At 45.2% G+C, this 14124-nt stretch overlaps 1 protein-coding gene across 4 annotated transcripts in view; it reads right to left on the reverse strand.

Moving 5' to 3' along the window:
- The window catches only part of ARIH2 (ariadne RBR E3 ubiquitin protein ligase 2), a 75320-nt gene that overhangs the window by 22410 nt on the left and 38786 nt on the right, over positions 1 to 14124 (reverse strand). For all 4 annotated transcript variants that reach the window (XM_074403893.1, XM_039477706.2, XM_039477705.2 and 1 more), the window contains one exon: positions 3691 to 3758. Coding sequence is in view for 3 of the 4 variants with exons in the window: in XM_039477706.2 (XP_039333640.1) it covers positions 3691 to 3758 (68 nt within the window). In the remaining variant the exon portion in view is untranslated. The remainder of the gene's footprint in view (positions 1 to 3690; positions 3759 to 14124) is intronic.

Consider the following 14124-nt stretch of genomic DNA (forward strand, 5'->3'; position numbering starts at 1 on the left):
ACAAAATGAAAAGATTCTCAACCTCCTAAATATCAAAATGAAAAACAATCAGATGTCATTTACATCCACCAAACTACAAAACTTTAAGTCTTACAATATCAGGAACACCTATATACCACTACTGAGAGTGTAAAGTGGTAAATCACTCTGGAAAACAGCTTGGAATTATCTAGCAAAGCCAAAATTACACATATGCTATAGCCAGCAATTCCTTTTTTTTTTTTTTTTTTTTTTGAGACGGAGTTTCGCTCTTGTTACCCAGGCTGGAGTGCAATGGCGCGATCTCGGCTCACCACAAACTCCGCCTCCTGGGTTCAGGCAATTCTCCTGCCTCAGCCTCCTAAGTAGCTGGGATTACAGGCACGTGCCACCATGCCCAGCTAATTTTTTGTATTTTTAGTAGAGACGGGGTTTCACCATGTTGACCAGGATGGTCTCGATCTCTCGACCTCGTGATCCACCCGCCTCGGCCTCCCAAAGTGCTGGGATTACAAGCTTGAGCCACCGCGCCCGGCCCAGCAATTCCCTTTCTATATTTAACTCCAGAAAAATTATGTGACAGGAGTCACCTAGAATAATTTTCCATTTAAACAGAATTATCACATAGCAATAAAAGTGCCATACAAAGCCCAGGTCAACAAATTTCTGAGACACCAGGAATTGGAGGAGAAAAGAATTATGTCTCATCTATGTGATTTCTTTACCCTACCTAGTCAGAGTGCTTCCCTCCACTATCCTTATTGAGGGGCCTGTTTTATTCCTAATTCCCACACTAGTATTTTTTTTTTTTTGAGACGGAGTTTCGCTCTTGTTACCCAGGCTGGAGTGCAATGGCGCGATCTTGGCTCACCGCAACCTCCGCCTCCTGGGTTCAGGCAATTCTGCCTCAGCCTCCTGAGTAGCTGGGATCACAGGCACGCGCCACCATGTCCAGCTAATTTTTTGTATTTTTAGTAGAGACGGGGTTTCACCATGTTGACCAGGTTGGTCTCGATGTCTCGACCTTGTGATCCACCCGCCTTGGCCTCCCAAAGTGCTGGGATTACAGGCTTGAGCCACCACGCCCGGCCCCCACACTAGTATTTTAAGTATCTTTTGCCATCCAAATCTCCACTCCTGAGTTATACTGAAACAGTTAGGGTAGTGAGAGATATACCCTATTACCAGAGCCTATGTGTTTCCAGAGTTTTCAGCATTAGTACAATAGCAAGGCAGAAGTTCATCTGCAATTCCATCTAAATGTATTCCACTCTTGAGTACAGAGCATGAGTGCAGTTAGTGAATCAGGAACTAATTTGTTCTTTCCCGATTTTGCTGAGCTGCTCTGGCTGGTATGTCCTTCCCAGTTGTGTTCAGCCTGGAGAAGGAAAGGCATGATCTTCCTCTGTAGCTAAATTCTACTAAAAATACAAGAATTAGGCGTGGCGGCAAGTGCTGGTAATCCCAGCTACTCGAGAGGCTGAGGCAGGAGAGTTGCTTGAACCCTGGAGGTGGAGGTTGCAGTGAGCTGAGGTCGTGCCACTGAACTCCAGCCTGGGAGACAGAGTGAGACTTTGTCTCAAAACAAAAATTAAAAAAAAAAAATCAGGCCGGGCGCGGTGGCTCAAGCCTGTAATCCCAGCACTTTGGGAGGCCAAGGCGGGTGGATCACGAGGTCAAGAGATCGAGACTATCCTGGTCAACATGGTGAAACCCCGTCTCTACTAAAAATACTAAAAATTAGCTGGGCATGGTGGCGTGTGCCTGTAATCCCAGCTACTCAGGAGGCTGAGGCAGGAGAATTGCCTGAACCTAGGAGGCGGAGGTTGCGGTGAGCTGAGATCGCGCCATTGCACTCCAGCCTGGGCAGCAAGAGCGAAACTCCGTCTCAAAAAAAAAAAAAAAGCCGGGCGCGGTGGCTCAAGCCTGTAATCCCAGCACTTTGGGAGGCCGAGGCGGGTGGATCACGAGGTCGAGAGATCGAGACCATCCTGGTCAACATGGTGAAACCCCGTCTCTACTAAAAATACAAAAAAAAACTAGCTGGGCGTGGTGGCACATGCCTGTAATCCCAGCTACTTAGGAGACTGAGGCAGGAGAATTGCCTGAGCCCAGGAGGCAGAGGTTGCAGTGAGCCGAGATCGTGCCATTGCACTCCAGCCTGGGTAACAAGAGCGAAACTCCGTCTCAAAAAAAAAAAAAAAAAAAAAAATCATACCATACAAGAAAGAAAGACTCGGGCCGGGTGCGGTGGCTCAAGCCTGTAATCCCACCACTCTGGGAGGCCGAGGCAGGTGGATCGCAAGGTCAAGAGATCAAGACCATCCTGGTCAACATGGTGAAACCCCGTCTCTACTAAAAATACAAAAAAAAATTAGCTGGGCATGGTGGTGCATGTCTGTAATCCCAGCTACTCAGGAGGCTTAGGCAGGAGAATTGCTTGAACCCAGGAGGCGGAGGTTGCGGTGAGCTGAGATTGCGCCACTGCATTCCAGCCTGGGTAACAAGAGCGAAACTCCGTCTCAAAAAAAAAAAAAAAAAAAAAAAAAAATTAAAAAAAGAAAGAAAGACTCACTGCAGTGTGAAAAAGCAGGGATGGTTATCAAGTGCTTCTCACCAGAAGCAATTTTGCTCCCCAGGAGTTATTGGACAATGTTTAGAGACATTTTGATTGTCGAGGACTTAGAGGTGTGGCTTCTAGTAGGTAGACCCCAGGGATGCTGCCAAACATTCTACAATTCATAGATCAGGCCCCCACTATGAAAAGTTACTTAGCCTAAAATGTCAATAATACTGAGGATGAGAAATACTGTGCTAGACAGGACACAGGCCTCTGCGGGTGAGCATAGAAGAGCTCTACAGAGGATGGCCAAGGAGGAGCCCTTTTTCCTGACAACTCACATCTTGAGACTCTAAGGTCTGTATCTTAAGCTTTCTAATTCTGGAAGAGTTGGAATGAAAAACTCAAATACGCTGCTGGCAGAGGTGGTGGGTGGTAAAGCAGCCTACATTTTCTTTTTGAGACGGAGTCTTACTCTGTCTCTCAGGCTGGAGGCCAGTGGCACAATCTCGGCTCACTGCAACCTCTGCCTCCCAGGTTCAAGTGATTCTCCTGCCTCAGCCTCCCAAGTAGGTGGGACTATAGGAGTGCCATCACACCCAGTTAATTTTCATATTTTTAGTAGAGACAGGGTTTCACCATGTTGGCCAGGCTAATTTCAAACTCCTGACTGCAGGTGATCTGCCCGCATCAGCCTCACAAAGACCTGGGATTACAGGCGTGAGCCACCATATATGGCCAGTAGCCTACATTTTCTGAAGAAAATATGACATGTACTCTGATGCAATCCTCAAGTTGATGTATCCAAAAGAAGTAACAGATGTTGACATGTGTTACCTAGAAAGATACTGATTAGAAATTAACAATGGCAAAGAAAATCTGAATTAACTTCACTGTCCAACAACAGAGGTTTAGAAAAAGTATGGAATATCTGTGATAGAATATTGTGCTAGTTTTAAAACTGGGGTAGAAGAATATACTGAAGACATGGGGAAAAGTTCACAACATATTAAGAGAAAAGGATATAAAATAGAATCCAATGCTTTAAAAACATACTACGCACATTGGAATATAGTCCAAAAGGTAAATAATCATCATCATGGAGAGAGCAGCTATGGGCAATGTTATCTCTTCTCCCCCAAATACCTTACCTGTCCAATATCTCTGAAACTTGCCAGTGGAAATTAACTAATATAAGTTTAGCAACTGAATGAGATACCTAGAAAGAAAAAAGAAAAAAAAAATCAAATTATAACCACATTTTCTCTTAAAGTATTTCACATTTTGAGAACTGTATACATTAACGTCTATGCCAAGCCCAGGCTGGATTACCAAATTCCTCCTCTTGGTTCTCTGCTTTGTCTTTTAAGTTCATATTCTTTTTTTTTTTTTTCTTTTTCTTTGAGACAGAGTCTTGCTCTGTCGCCAGGCACCAGGCTGGAGTGCAGTGGCGTGATCTAGGCTCACCGCAACCTCCACCTCCTGGGTTCAAGCAATTCTCCTGCCTCAGCATCCCGAATAGCTAGGACTAAAGGCGCGTGCCACCACACCCAGCTAATTTTTGTATTTTTTTTAGTAGAGTCGGGGTTTCACCATGTTGGCCAGGATGGTCTCGATCTCTTGACCTAGTGTTCCACCCACCTCGGCCTTTCAAAGTGCTGGGATTACAGGCGTAAGCCACCATGCCCAGCCTAAATTCACATTCTTACAATCTTGGTGATTTCATGGATCTCTCGATTTTCTATCTTTGTTTTCATTAATGAACCTTTCAAGAAAATTAATTTCATTTGAAACTTAAAGATACCCATTCTACAGTAAGTAACAACCTAGCATCTATTAATAATATAAGCAAAAGAACTGCGGGTTCCTTCATGTAGGTCATATTATGTTCCCTCAAGCTGCTGTATGAGGTTGTACACAGGAAGTAGGTCTCTAGTTAGGCCTATTACTTATAGAAAATCCCCAGGCCTGGGTTTACATAAACACACAAAAACACCAGAAAAGGCCGGGCGCGGTGGCTCAAGCCTGTAATCCCAGCACTTTGGGAGGCTGAGGCGGGTGGATCACGAGGTCAAGAGATCGAGACCATCCTGGTCAACATGGTGAAACCCCGTCTCTACTAAAAATACTAAAAATTAGCTGGGCATGGTGGCGTGTGCCTGTAATCCCAGCTACTCAGGAGGCTGAGGCAGGAGAATTGCCTGAACCCAGGAGGCGGAGGTTGCGGTGAGCCGAGATCGCGCCATTGCACTCCAGCCTGGGCAACAAGAGCGAAACTCCGTCTCAAAAAAAAAAAAAAAAAAAAAAAACACCAGAAAACAACAAAACATAAAAACCCAAAACTCAGTTTAAAATCTCTGGATTCCCAGCGGCCAATGAGTCCTAATTGCAATGAAGGTTTCAAAACTTGTGGGCAGCCTTTCTGGCCCCTATATGCTCTTAGGGGACATTTAAAGCACATAGTTATAGCTACTAAAGAAACTCAAGATGGTGCCTTGAGCTAGCAATTCTACTTCTGTAATGTCCCCCTGAGGAAATGACAAAGGATATGTGTACCACAGGATTACTTACAACAGCAAAAAATTAGAAATAAATGTTCAACAAAAATGAGTTAGATAAATAATATATGACAAATCTATGCAATGGACTACTATGTGGTGATTTAAAAAGATTTAGAAGTCTATTGACGGCTGGGCACGGTGGCTCAAGCCTGTAATCCCAGCACTTTGGGAGGCCGAGGCGGGTGGATCACAAGGTCAAGAGATCAAGACCATCCTGGTCAACATGGTGAAACCCCTTCTCTAATAAAAATACTAAAAAAATTAGCTGGGCATGGTGGCGCATGCCTGTAATCCCAGCTACTCAGGAGGCTGAGGCAGGAGAATTGCCTGAACCCAGGAGGTGGAGGTTGCGGTGAGCCGAGATCGCGCCATTGCACTCCAGCCTGGGTAACAAGAGCGAAACTCCGTCTCGGGAAAACAAACAAACAAAAAAAGAAGTCTATTGACATTGACATAGAAAGACTTTTTTTTTTTTTTTTTTTGAGACAGTCTCTCTGTTGCCCAGGCTATAGTGCAGTGGCACAACCTCGGCTCACTTCATCTCCCAGGTTCAAGCAATTCTTCTGCCTCAGCCTCCCACATAGCTGGAATTACAGGCATGTGCCACTACACCCAGTTAATTTTTGTATTTTTAGTAGAGACAGGATTTCACATGTTGGCCAGGCTGGTCTTGAACTCCTGACCTCAAGGGATCTGCCTACCTCAGCCTCCCAAAGTACTGGGATTACAGAAAGCATGCTTTCTATTCTGACTTTTATGTCTCTTTATGCACGACCACCAAGTCCCAGCAAAGATACTAAGCCACTCAGGAAACTCAGAGGAATTCTGACCATGTCCAAAGCACTCGGCCACTTTTTTTTGGTTTTGTTTTAAATAAAGAGATGAGCTGTGCTATGCTGTCTAGGCTGGAATACAGTGGCTATTCAGAGGCGTGATCATAGCACCCTACAGCTTTGAACTCCTGGGCTCAAGTGATCCTTCTCGAGTAGCTGGCATTCCATGTGCACACCACTGCATCTGCCTTAGAAGTTCACATTTTAACGTTAGGTAAAGAAGCAAATAAGCATCTATGTGTTATAGTCATAACTGGGAAGTAAGCCAGTTACAAAACACCCTAAGTGTCAAGACTTGGGTGAGACCATAGAAGACTGGGATGTGTTTGGAGGCCTTAATTAGGCTTCCAAGAGAGAGCACTACACACCATGAGGGTACTGCTAAAGCAAGGAGAAACTAGTATTTAAGGTTAGGGTGCCAGGAAAACACAGAATATTGGTTTTCTGCTCACTGGACTGAGTACTTAAATAAGAGCTACCATAGACCTGTAAGGTAGTATGTACCTGGTCCACAGATAAGAACTGCAGGGGAGGGAAGACACACAGTGAACACCACATGATCCCTCTTTCTAGCGTTCAAATCACTCCTGAAAGGAGACAAGTACACACCTACTAAACAAGGGCACATCCCAGCACATGAGTAGCAGAGGCTATGGAATCAGTGAGTGCCTTCCTGTCCTACAGTCCAAGTACATCTGGAGAAAATCAAGGACTCAAGACAGCTTACTTCACTCAGGATGGGGGTCCCTATTTTCCTTCCATACAAAGTAAGCGGCCTCTGACCCGTGCATGTTGCCACAGTATTTTCCTGCAGAGGACTATGCAGACTTTAGGCCTAGGTTTCCCAAATTATGGCTGATATTTCTTCTGTGTCCTTAACAAAGCTATTCGTCCCCAACAGACCACTATTACAAAATTAAAAGAGAGACAAGACATCTGTTGAATATAGCCTTTGGATATAAATAGCTTTTTAAAAGAATTATTATTTTGAGATGGGGTTTCACTGTTGCCCAGGCAGAGTGCAGTGGCGTAATCTCAGCTTACTGCAAACTCTACTTCCTGGGATCGAGCGATACTCTTACCTCAGCCTCCTGAGTAGCTGGAACTACAGGTGCAAGCCACCATGTACAGCTAATTTTTTTACATTTTGTAGAGAAATGGTTTCTCCGTGTTTCCCTGTCCGGTCTTGAACTCCTAAGCTCAAGTGATCTGCCTGCCTCGATCTCCCAAAGTGCTGGGTGTGAGCCACTGAGCTCGGCCTTATCTTTTTTTTGAGATGGAGTCTCACTCTGTCACCCAGGCAGGAGTGCAGTGGCGCTATCTTGACTCACTGCAACCTCTGCCTCCCAGCTTCAAGCAATTCTCTGCTTCAGCCTCCTGAGTAGCTGGGATTACAGATACCTGCCACCATACCTGGCTAATTTTTGTATTTTTAGTAGAGACAGGGTTTCACCATCTTGGCTAGGCTAATCTTGAACTCTTGACCTCATGGTACACCCACCTCAGCCTTCCAAAGTGCTGGGATTATAGGCGTGAGCCCATAGATAGCCTGGCCTTATCTATTTTTTTAAACAGAGATGAGGTCACACTATGTTGCCCAGGTTGCAATGCAGGGCTGTTCACAGACACAATCCTACTACTGATCAGCATTGGAGTTTTTTGTTTTGTTTTTTAGAGACGGGGTCTTGTTTTGTTGCCCAGCTTGGAGTGCAGCAGAGTGCAGCTTACTGTATCCAAGAAATCCTGGGTTCAAACAATACTCCCACCTCAGCCTCCCAAGATGCTAAGACTACAAGCCCACACCACCACTCTCAGCTAAATTTTTTTTTTTTTATTGTTGTTGTTGCAGAGACAGGGTCTCTCAAACTCCTGGTCTCAAGTAATCCTCCTGCAGCAGAGTTTTGACCTGCTATTTCCAACCTAGGCCAGTTTACCTCACGAATAGTTTTAAAAAACATGAAGTGATAATGTTTTAGATGACCACCTCGCTGGCACCTTTTCCTTCTTCTCATACCCAGTAGGGCCCAATCAGCCTTATGCCATACTTTCTGTTCTGACTTCTCTATCTCATTATGCATAACCACCAAGTCCTAGCAAAGATACTAAGCCATCCAGGAAACTCAGAAGAATTCTGACCATGCCCAACAGCTGCCTCCTCTTTTCACTACAGATGGCTTGAGTGGGCTCTTTAAGCTGAGAACAGGGGTCAGGCTGACTCACAGATCCACAAAGCCCAGAAATGGACTGGACACAGGGTAGCCAATCAACCAATGCTGATTATTAAATGATATGTCTTTAACCTGTGGATTTAAAATAAAATTTTGCTGTTTCATTAGTAAGGTCAAGAAAGCTGGCCGGGCACGGTGGCTCATGCCTGTAATCCCAGCACTTTGGGAGGCCGAGGTGGGTGGATCACAAGGTCAACAGATCGAGACCATCCTGGTCAACATGGTGAAACCTCGTCTCTACTAAAAATACAAAAAATTAGCTGGGCATGGTAGTGTGTGCCTGTAATCCCAGCTACTCAGGAGGTTAAGGCAGGAGAATTGCCTGAACCCAGGAGACGGAGGTTGCAGTGAGCCGAGATCGTGCCATTGCACTCCAGCCTGGGTAACAAGAGCGAAACTCCGTCTCAAAAAAAAAAAAAAAGATAGTGGAGAGGTGTAAATCTGTTCTTTTAATGCCAACAATCAAGAGTACATCAATATATATAGGATAGGCCAGGCATGGTGGCTTGCACCTATAACCCCAGCACTTTGGGAGGCCGAGGCGGGCAGATCACTTGAGGTCAGGAGTTTGAGACCACCCAAGTTCTGGCCAACATGGTAAAATCCCGTCTCTAATAAAAATACAAAAAGTAGCCAAACATGGTGGCGGGTGCCTATAATACCAGCTACTCAGGAAATCAGGAGGCTGAGGCAAGAGAATCACTTGAACCAGGGAGGCAGAGGTTACACTGAGCCAAGATCATGCCACTGTACTCCAGCCTGGGCAATAGAGCAAGACTCCATCTCAAAAAAAAAAAAAATATATATATATATATATATACACACACACACACACACACACGCACACACATACATATATATGTACAAATACACCCTAAGTGTATACATATATATATATATATACACACACACACACACAGAGGACAGTTGGCCAACATCAGTGTCAGCTGTATGCATCTCCCAGCAGCCTTCTGTAAGAGACACTCCTGTGATCCCCACATCAAGACAGTGGTGACTGCCAGGCACAGTGGTTCATGCCTATGGTCCCAGCTACTGAGGAGACTGAGGTGGGAGAATCGCTTAGCCCAGGAGTTTGAGACCACAACCAGCGTGGCAACACAGCAAAACCCTGTCTTTTTTTCTTTTAATTTTTAAAATTTTCTGAGACAGAGTTCTGCTTTTGTTGCTCAGGCTGGAGTGCAATGGTGTGATCTCAGCTCACCGCAACCTCTGCCTCCTGGGTTCAAGCGATTCTCCCGCCTCAGCCTCCTGAATAGCTGGGATTACAGGCATGCACTACCACGCCTAGCTAATTTTTTGTATTTTTAGTAGAGAATGTTGTTCAGGCTGGTCTCGAACTCCTGAGCTTGTGATCCACCCGCCTCAGCCTCTCAAAGTGTTGGGATTACAGGCGTGAGCCACTGCACCTGGCCAACCCTGCCTCTTTAAAAAAAAAAAAAAAAAAAGCCGGGCGCGGTGGCTCAAGCCTGTAATCCCAGCACTCTGGGAGGCCGAGGCGGGTGGATCACAAGGTCGAGAGATCGAGACCAACCTGGTCAACATGGTGAAACCCCGTCTCTACTAAAAATACAAAAAATTAGCTGGGCATGGTGGCGCGTGCCTGTAATCCCAGCTACTCAGGAGGCTGAGGCAGGAGAATTGCCTGAGCCCAGGAGGCGGAGGTTGCGGTGAGCCGAGATCGCGCCATTGCACTCCAGCCTGGGTAACAAGAGCAAAAAACTCCGTCTCAAAAAAAAAAAAAAAAAAAAAAAAAAAGTAAGGGAGAGAATTATCCATTTAGGGTGGATAGTACATAGAAGATTGGAGGCTCCCTCAAAAATCTACTACAAATCTGATGAAATTCTGAGACCACTAAGGGAAAATGCAGTGTCACTGCACCTCATCTAGTAATGAACACCAGGAAGGATCTATAGGAAAGCCAGATTCCTCAGAACCCTCTGAGCAAAAGCAGCATAGGGATGGAGAAAAACAATGAGAAAACGATGCTCTAGAATATATTCTAAAAAGTAGCCACAGCAGGGACGCCACCTTTTCCCTGATTTGGGTCACAAGGGAGAACTAACTGAACCCCACCTCAACTCCCCAGCAGTTTTCCAGAGAGTAGTTATCTTGAGCCATCTTGGCCTCCTGGCAGGAAGGCCAAGACAAATCTTCTAAACAATATTAAGCCAGATTAATGGTAAAAATCTGAGTGCAAACAGCTGAGCTTTCTAAGGGACGAACTAATATTCACATCATTAGTCTTTAATGCTCAAAAGAGCCCAACAATCCATTTAGAACCTATCACAGTCAACACTTTCACAACTGACTCTTTCCACCCCTTGTCCCCCTGTTACTCTTTAGAATTTGTTCAATTGTGGAGAGAAAACCTTTCAGTAGAATCAAGAGGAGCTCTTGCTGGACTGTTTTAATCAAGGTGTTAACAACCTGTTGGTAGTTAGGATTAAGTATGATTATCAAGACAACTAATAAAGGCCAAATCTTTTCCAAAAAAAAAAATTGAACCAGGGTGGTAAACAACCAATGTAAGCCAAAAAAGACTGACTGGCCAGCTGCAGTGGCACATGACTGTAATCCCAGCACTTTGGGAGGCTGAGGCGGATGGATCACAAGGTCAGGAGTTCGAGACCATCCTGGCCAACATGGTGAAACCCTGTCTCTACTAAAAATACAAAAATTAGCTGGGCATGGTGGCACGCCTGTAGTTCCAGCTACTTGGGAGGCTGAGGCAGGAGAATTGCTTGAACCTGGGAGGTGAAGGCTGCAGTGAGCCAAGATCACACCACTGTACTCCAGCCTGGGCAACAGAGTGAGACTTTTTTTTTTTTTTTTTTTTAAAAAGAGGCTGGTCCAAGTGCAGTGGTGTTTACAACTAATTGATCACAACCAGTTACAGATTTCTTTGTTCCTTCTCCACTCCCACCACTGCTTCACTTGACTAGCCTTTAAAAAAAAAAAAAAAAGGGCCGGGCACGGTGGCTCAAGCCTGTAATCCCAGCACTTTGGGAGGCCGAGGCGGGTGGATCACGAGGTCGAGAGATCGAGATCATCCTGGTCAACATGGTGAAACCCCGTCTCTACTAAAAATACAAAACATTAGCTGGGCGTGGTGGCGCGTGCCTGTAATCCCAGCTACTCAGGAGGCTGAGGCAGAAGAATTGCCTGAACCCAGGAGGAGGAGGTTGCGGTGAGCCGAGATCGCGCCATTGCACTCCAGCCTGGGTGACAAGAGCGAAACTCCGTCTCAAAAAAAAAAAAAAAAAAAAAGAGCAGGGCGCGGTGGCTCAAGCCTGTAATCCCAGCACTTTGGGAGGCCAAGGCGGGTGGATCACGAGGTCGAGAGATCGAGACCATCCTGGTCAACATGGTGAAACCCCGTATCTACTAAAAATACAAAAAATTAGCTGGGCATGGTGGCATGTGCCTGTAATCCCAGCTACTCAGGAGGCTGAGGCAGGAGAATTGCCTGAACCCAGGAGACGGAGGTTGCAGTGAGCCGAGATCGTGCCATTGCACTCCAGCCTGGGTAACAAGAGCGAAAACTCCGTCTCAAAAAAAAAAAAAAAAAGAAGAAAAAGAAAAAAGAAAAAGAAAAAAAAAGACTAATGACTTGGAACACATGTGACCAATGTGGTGTTCAGAATAAACTTGTTCTATTAGATCAACATGTAATCAGAGGATTAAAGGTCATATTTATTTATGAATGCTTTTTCTTACGTTTTTTTTTGAGATGGAGTCTCATTCTGTCGCCCAGGCTAGAGTGCAGAGGCATGACCTTGGCTCACCACAACCTCTGCTTCTCGAGGTTCAAGTGATTCTCCTGCCTCAGCCTCCCGAGTAGCTGGGATTATAGGTACCCACCACCATATCCAGCTAATTTTGGTATTTTTAGTAGAGATGAGATTTTACCACATTGGCCGGTTGGTCTCAAAATCCTGACCTCAACTGATGGACTGGCCTGTCTTGGCCTCCCCAAGTGCTGGGATTATGAGTATGGGCTACCATGCCCGGCACTATGAATGCTTTTTCTATTTTTAGAAATATTAACTGAGGAATGCTGGCGCGGTGGCTCAAGCCTGTAATCCCAGCACTTTGGGAGGCCGAGGCGGGTGGATCACGAGGTCAAGAAATCAAGACCATCCTGGTCAACATGGTGAAACCCCGTCTCTACTAAAAATACAAAAAATTAGCTGGGCATGGTGGCGCGTGCCTGTAATCCCAGCTACTCAGGAGGCTGAGGCAGGAGAATTGCCTGAACCCAGGAGGCGGAGGTTGCAGTGAGCCGAGATCACACCATTGCACTCCAGCCTGGGTAACAAGAGCGAAAACTCCGTCTCAAAAAAAAAAAAAAAAAAAAGAAATATTAACTGAGGAAAAAAACTAGGAACTAGAAAGTTTCTTGTCCAAAAGGAGTCGCAAGATAATTATTTGCAGTAAGCTGGGTCTCTCATTATAGAGCTAAAAAAGGTTATCTATTGTTCCCTCTATTTCAGGGGCCAAAAAGGGTGCCATTAAACAGGCACCCCTCAACAAGCCAAAGAGAGTACCATTCAATGGGTCACTATTTTCAGCAAATCCATTCTCCAATTCATTTGCACTATTCCCGGTGGAAATCTCCCCACTGTTTAAATAGCAAACCCTAAGCTGGTGGAATCTCTTTGACAGTCACTTTGTACATTCACAAAACCATGAGTAAAGAATGGTTACAGGCTGGGTGTGGTGGTTCAAGCCTATAATCTCATCACTTTGGATGCCAACATGGGAGGATTGCTTGAGCCCAGGAGTTTGAGACCAGCCTGGGTAACATAGTAAGATCCCTTACCTGCAAAAAAAAAGAAAAATTTTTTTTTTAATTAGCTGGGTGTGGTGGCAGGTGTCTATAGTCCCAGCTACTTAGGAGGCTAAGGTAGGAGGATCGCTTGAGCCCAGGAGGTGGAGACTGCAGTGACCCATGATCACACCACCGCACTCCAGCCAGGGTGACACAGTGAGACTCTGTTTCAAGAAAATGAATAATCATGTTTAATAATTTAAATATAATACTTTTGAAAGCTTATGGGGTCTGCCAAAATCAGAAACAAAAATTAACTGCTTATTCCTGTTTTTGATTCAATTTGGCTCATAATTTGATAAGATGTTGATTTCAATTAATGAATTTCAATCTATTCAGAATTGCTGGTAGGGCATGGTGGCTTACACCTGTAATCCCAATACTTTGAGAGGCTGAGGCGGGCAGATCACCTGAGGTAAGGAGTTCGAGACCGGCCTGGCCAACATGGGAAACCCCATCTCTATTAAAAATAAAAAATACAAAAATTAGCCAGGCATAGCGGTGGGTATCTGTAATCCCCGCTACTTGGGAGGCTGAGACAGAAGAGTATCTTGAACCTGAGAAGCAGAAGTTGCAGTGTGCCAAGATTATACCACCGCACTCCAGCCTGGGCAACAAGAGTGAGACTCTGTCTCAAAAAAAAAAAAAAAAAAATTGCTGACAGTAGAAATACTATACCAGGCAACGTAAATTCCCTTGTTGCCAAATTCAAACATTTCTCATACCTTATCTTGCTGGTAGAATCTGACACTTTAATTCCCTCTGCCTTAACAATTCCCTCTGCCTTAACTACTCCCTCTTGATCTCTGTGATTCTTTTGGAGCACCTGTTCAGATACTCTGTGCTCTTCCTCTTGTATCCCCATCTTGCTAGTTGGTGGTGGGCGCGGGGGGGCACCACATTTCCACTCCTCCCAAGGTAGGACTGTTGGCCTTTTCTTCCATGTCTCACTCTTCATTAACCACTTTACACCCTCTCCCATTACCACCACTCCATTGTCCAATCTCTAGTTCTTCCTCTCCTCAGCACTTCCATCAGAAGGGCCTCACTCACATGGCAAGGCATCTTAATGTATATCCCTACTACTCCATAATCCTCAGGATGAGCTTCC

This window comes from Saimiri boliviensis, chromosome 8, assembly GCF_048565385.1.
Source record: "Saimiri boliviensis isolate mSaiBol1 chromosome 8, mSaiBol1.pri, whole genome shotgun sequence".
Taxonomy (NCBI): Eukaryota; Metazoa; Chordata; class Mammalia; order Primates; family Cebidae; genus Saimiri; species Saimiri boliviensis.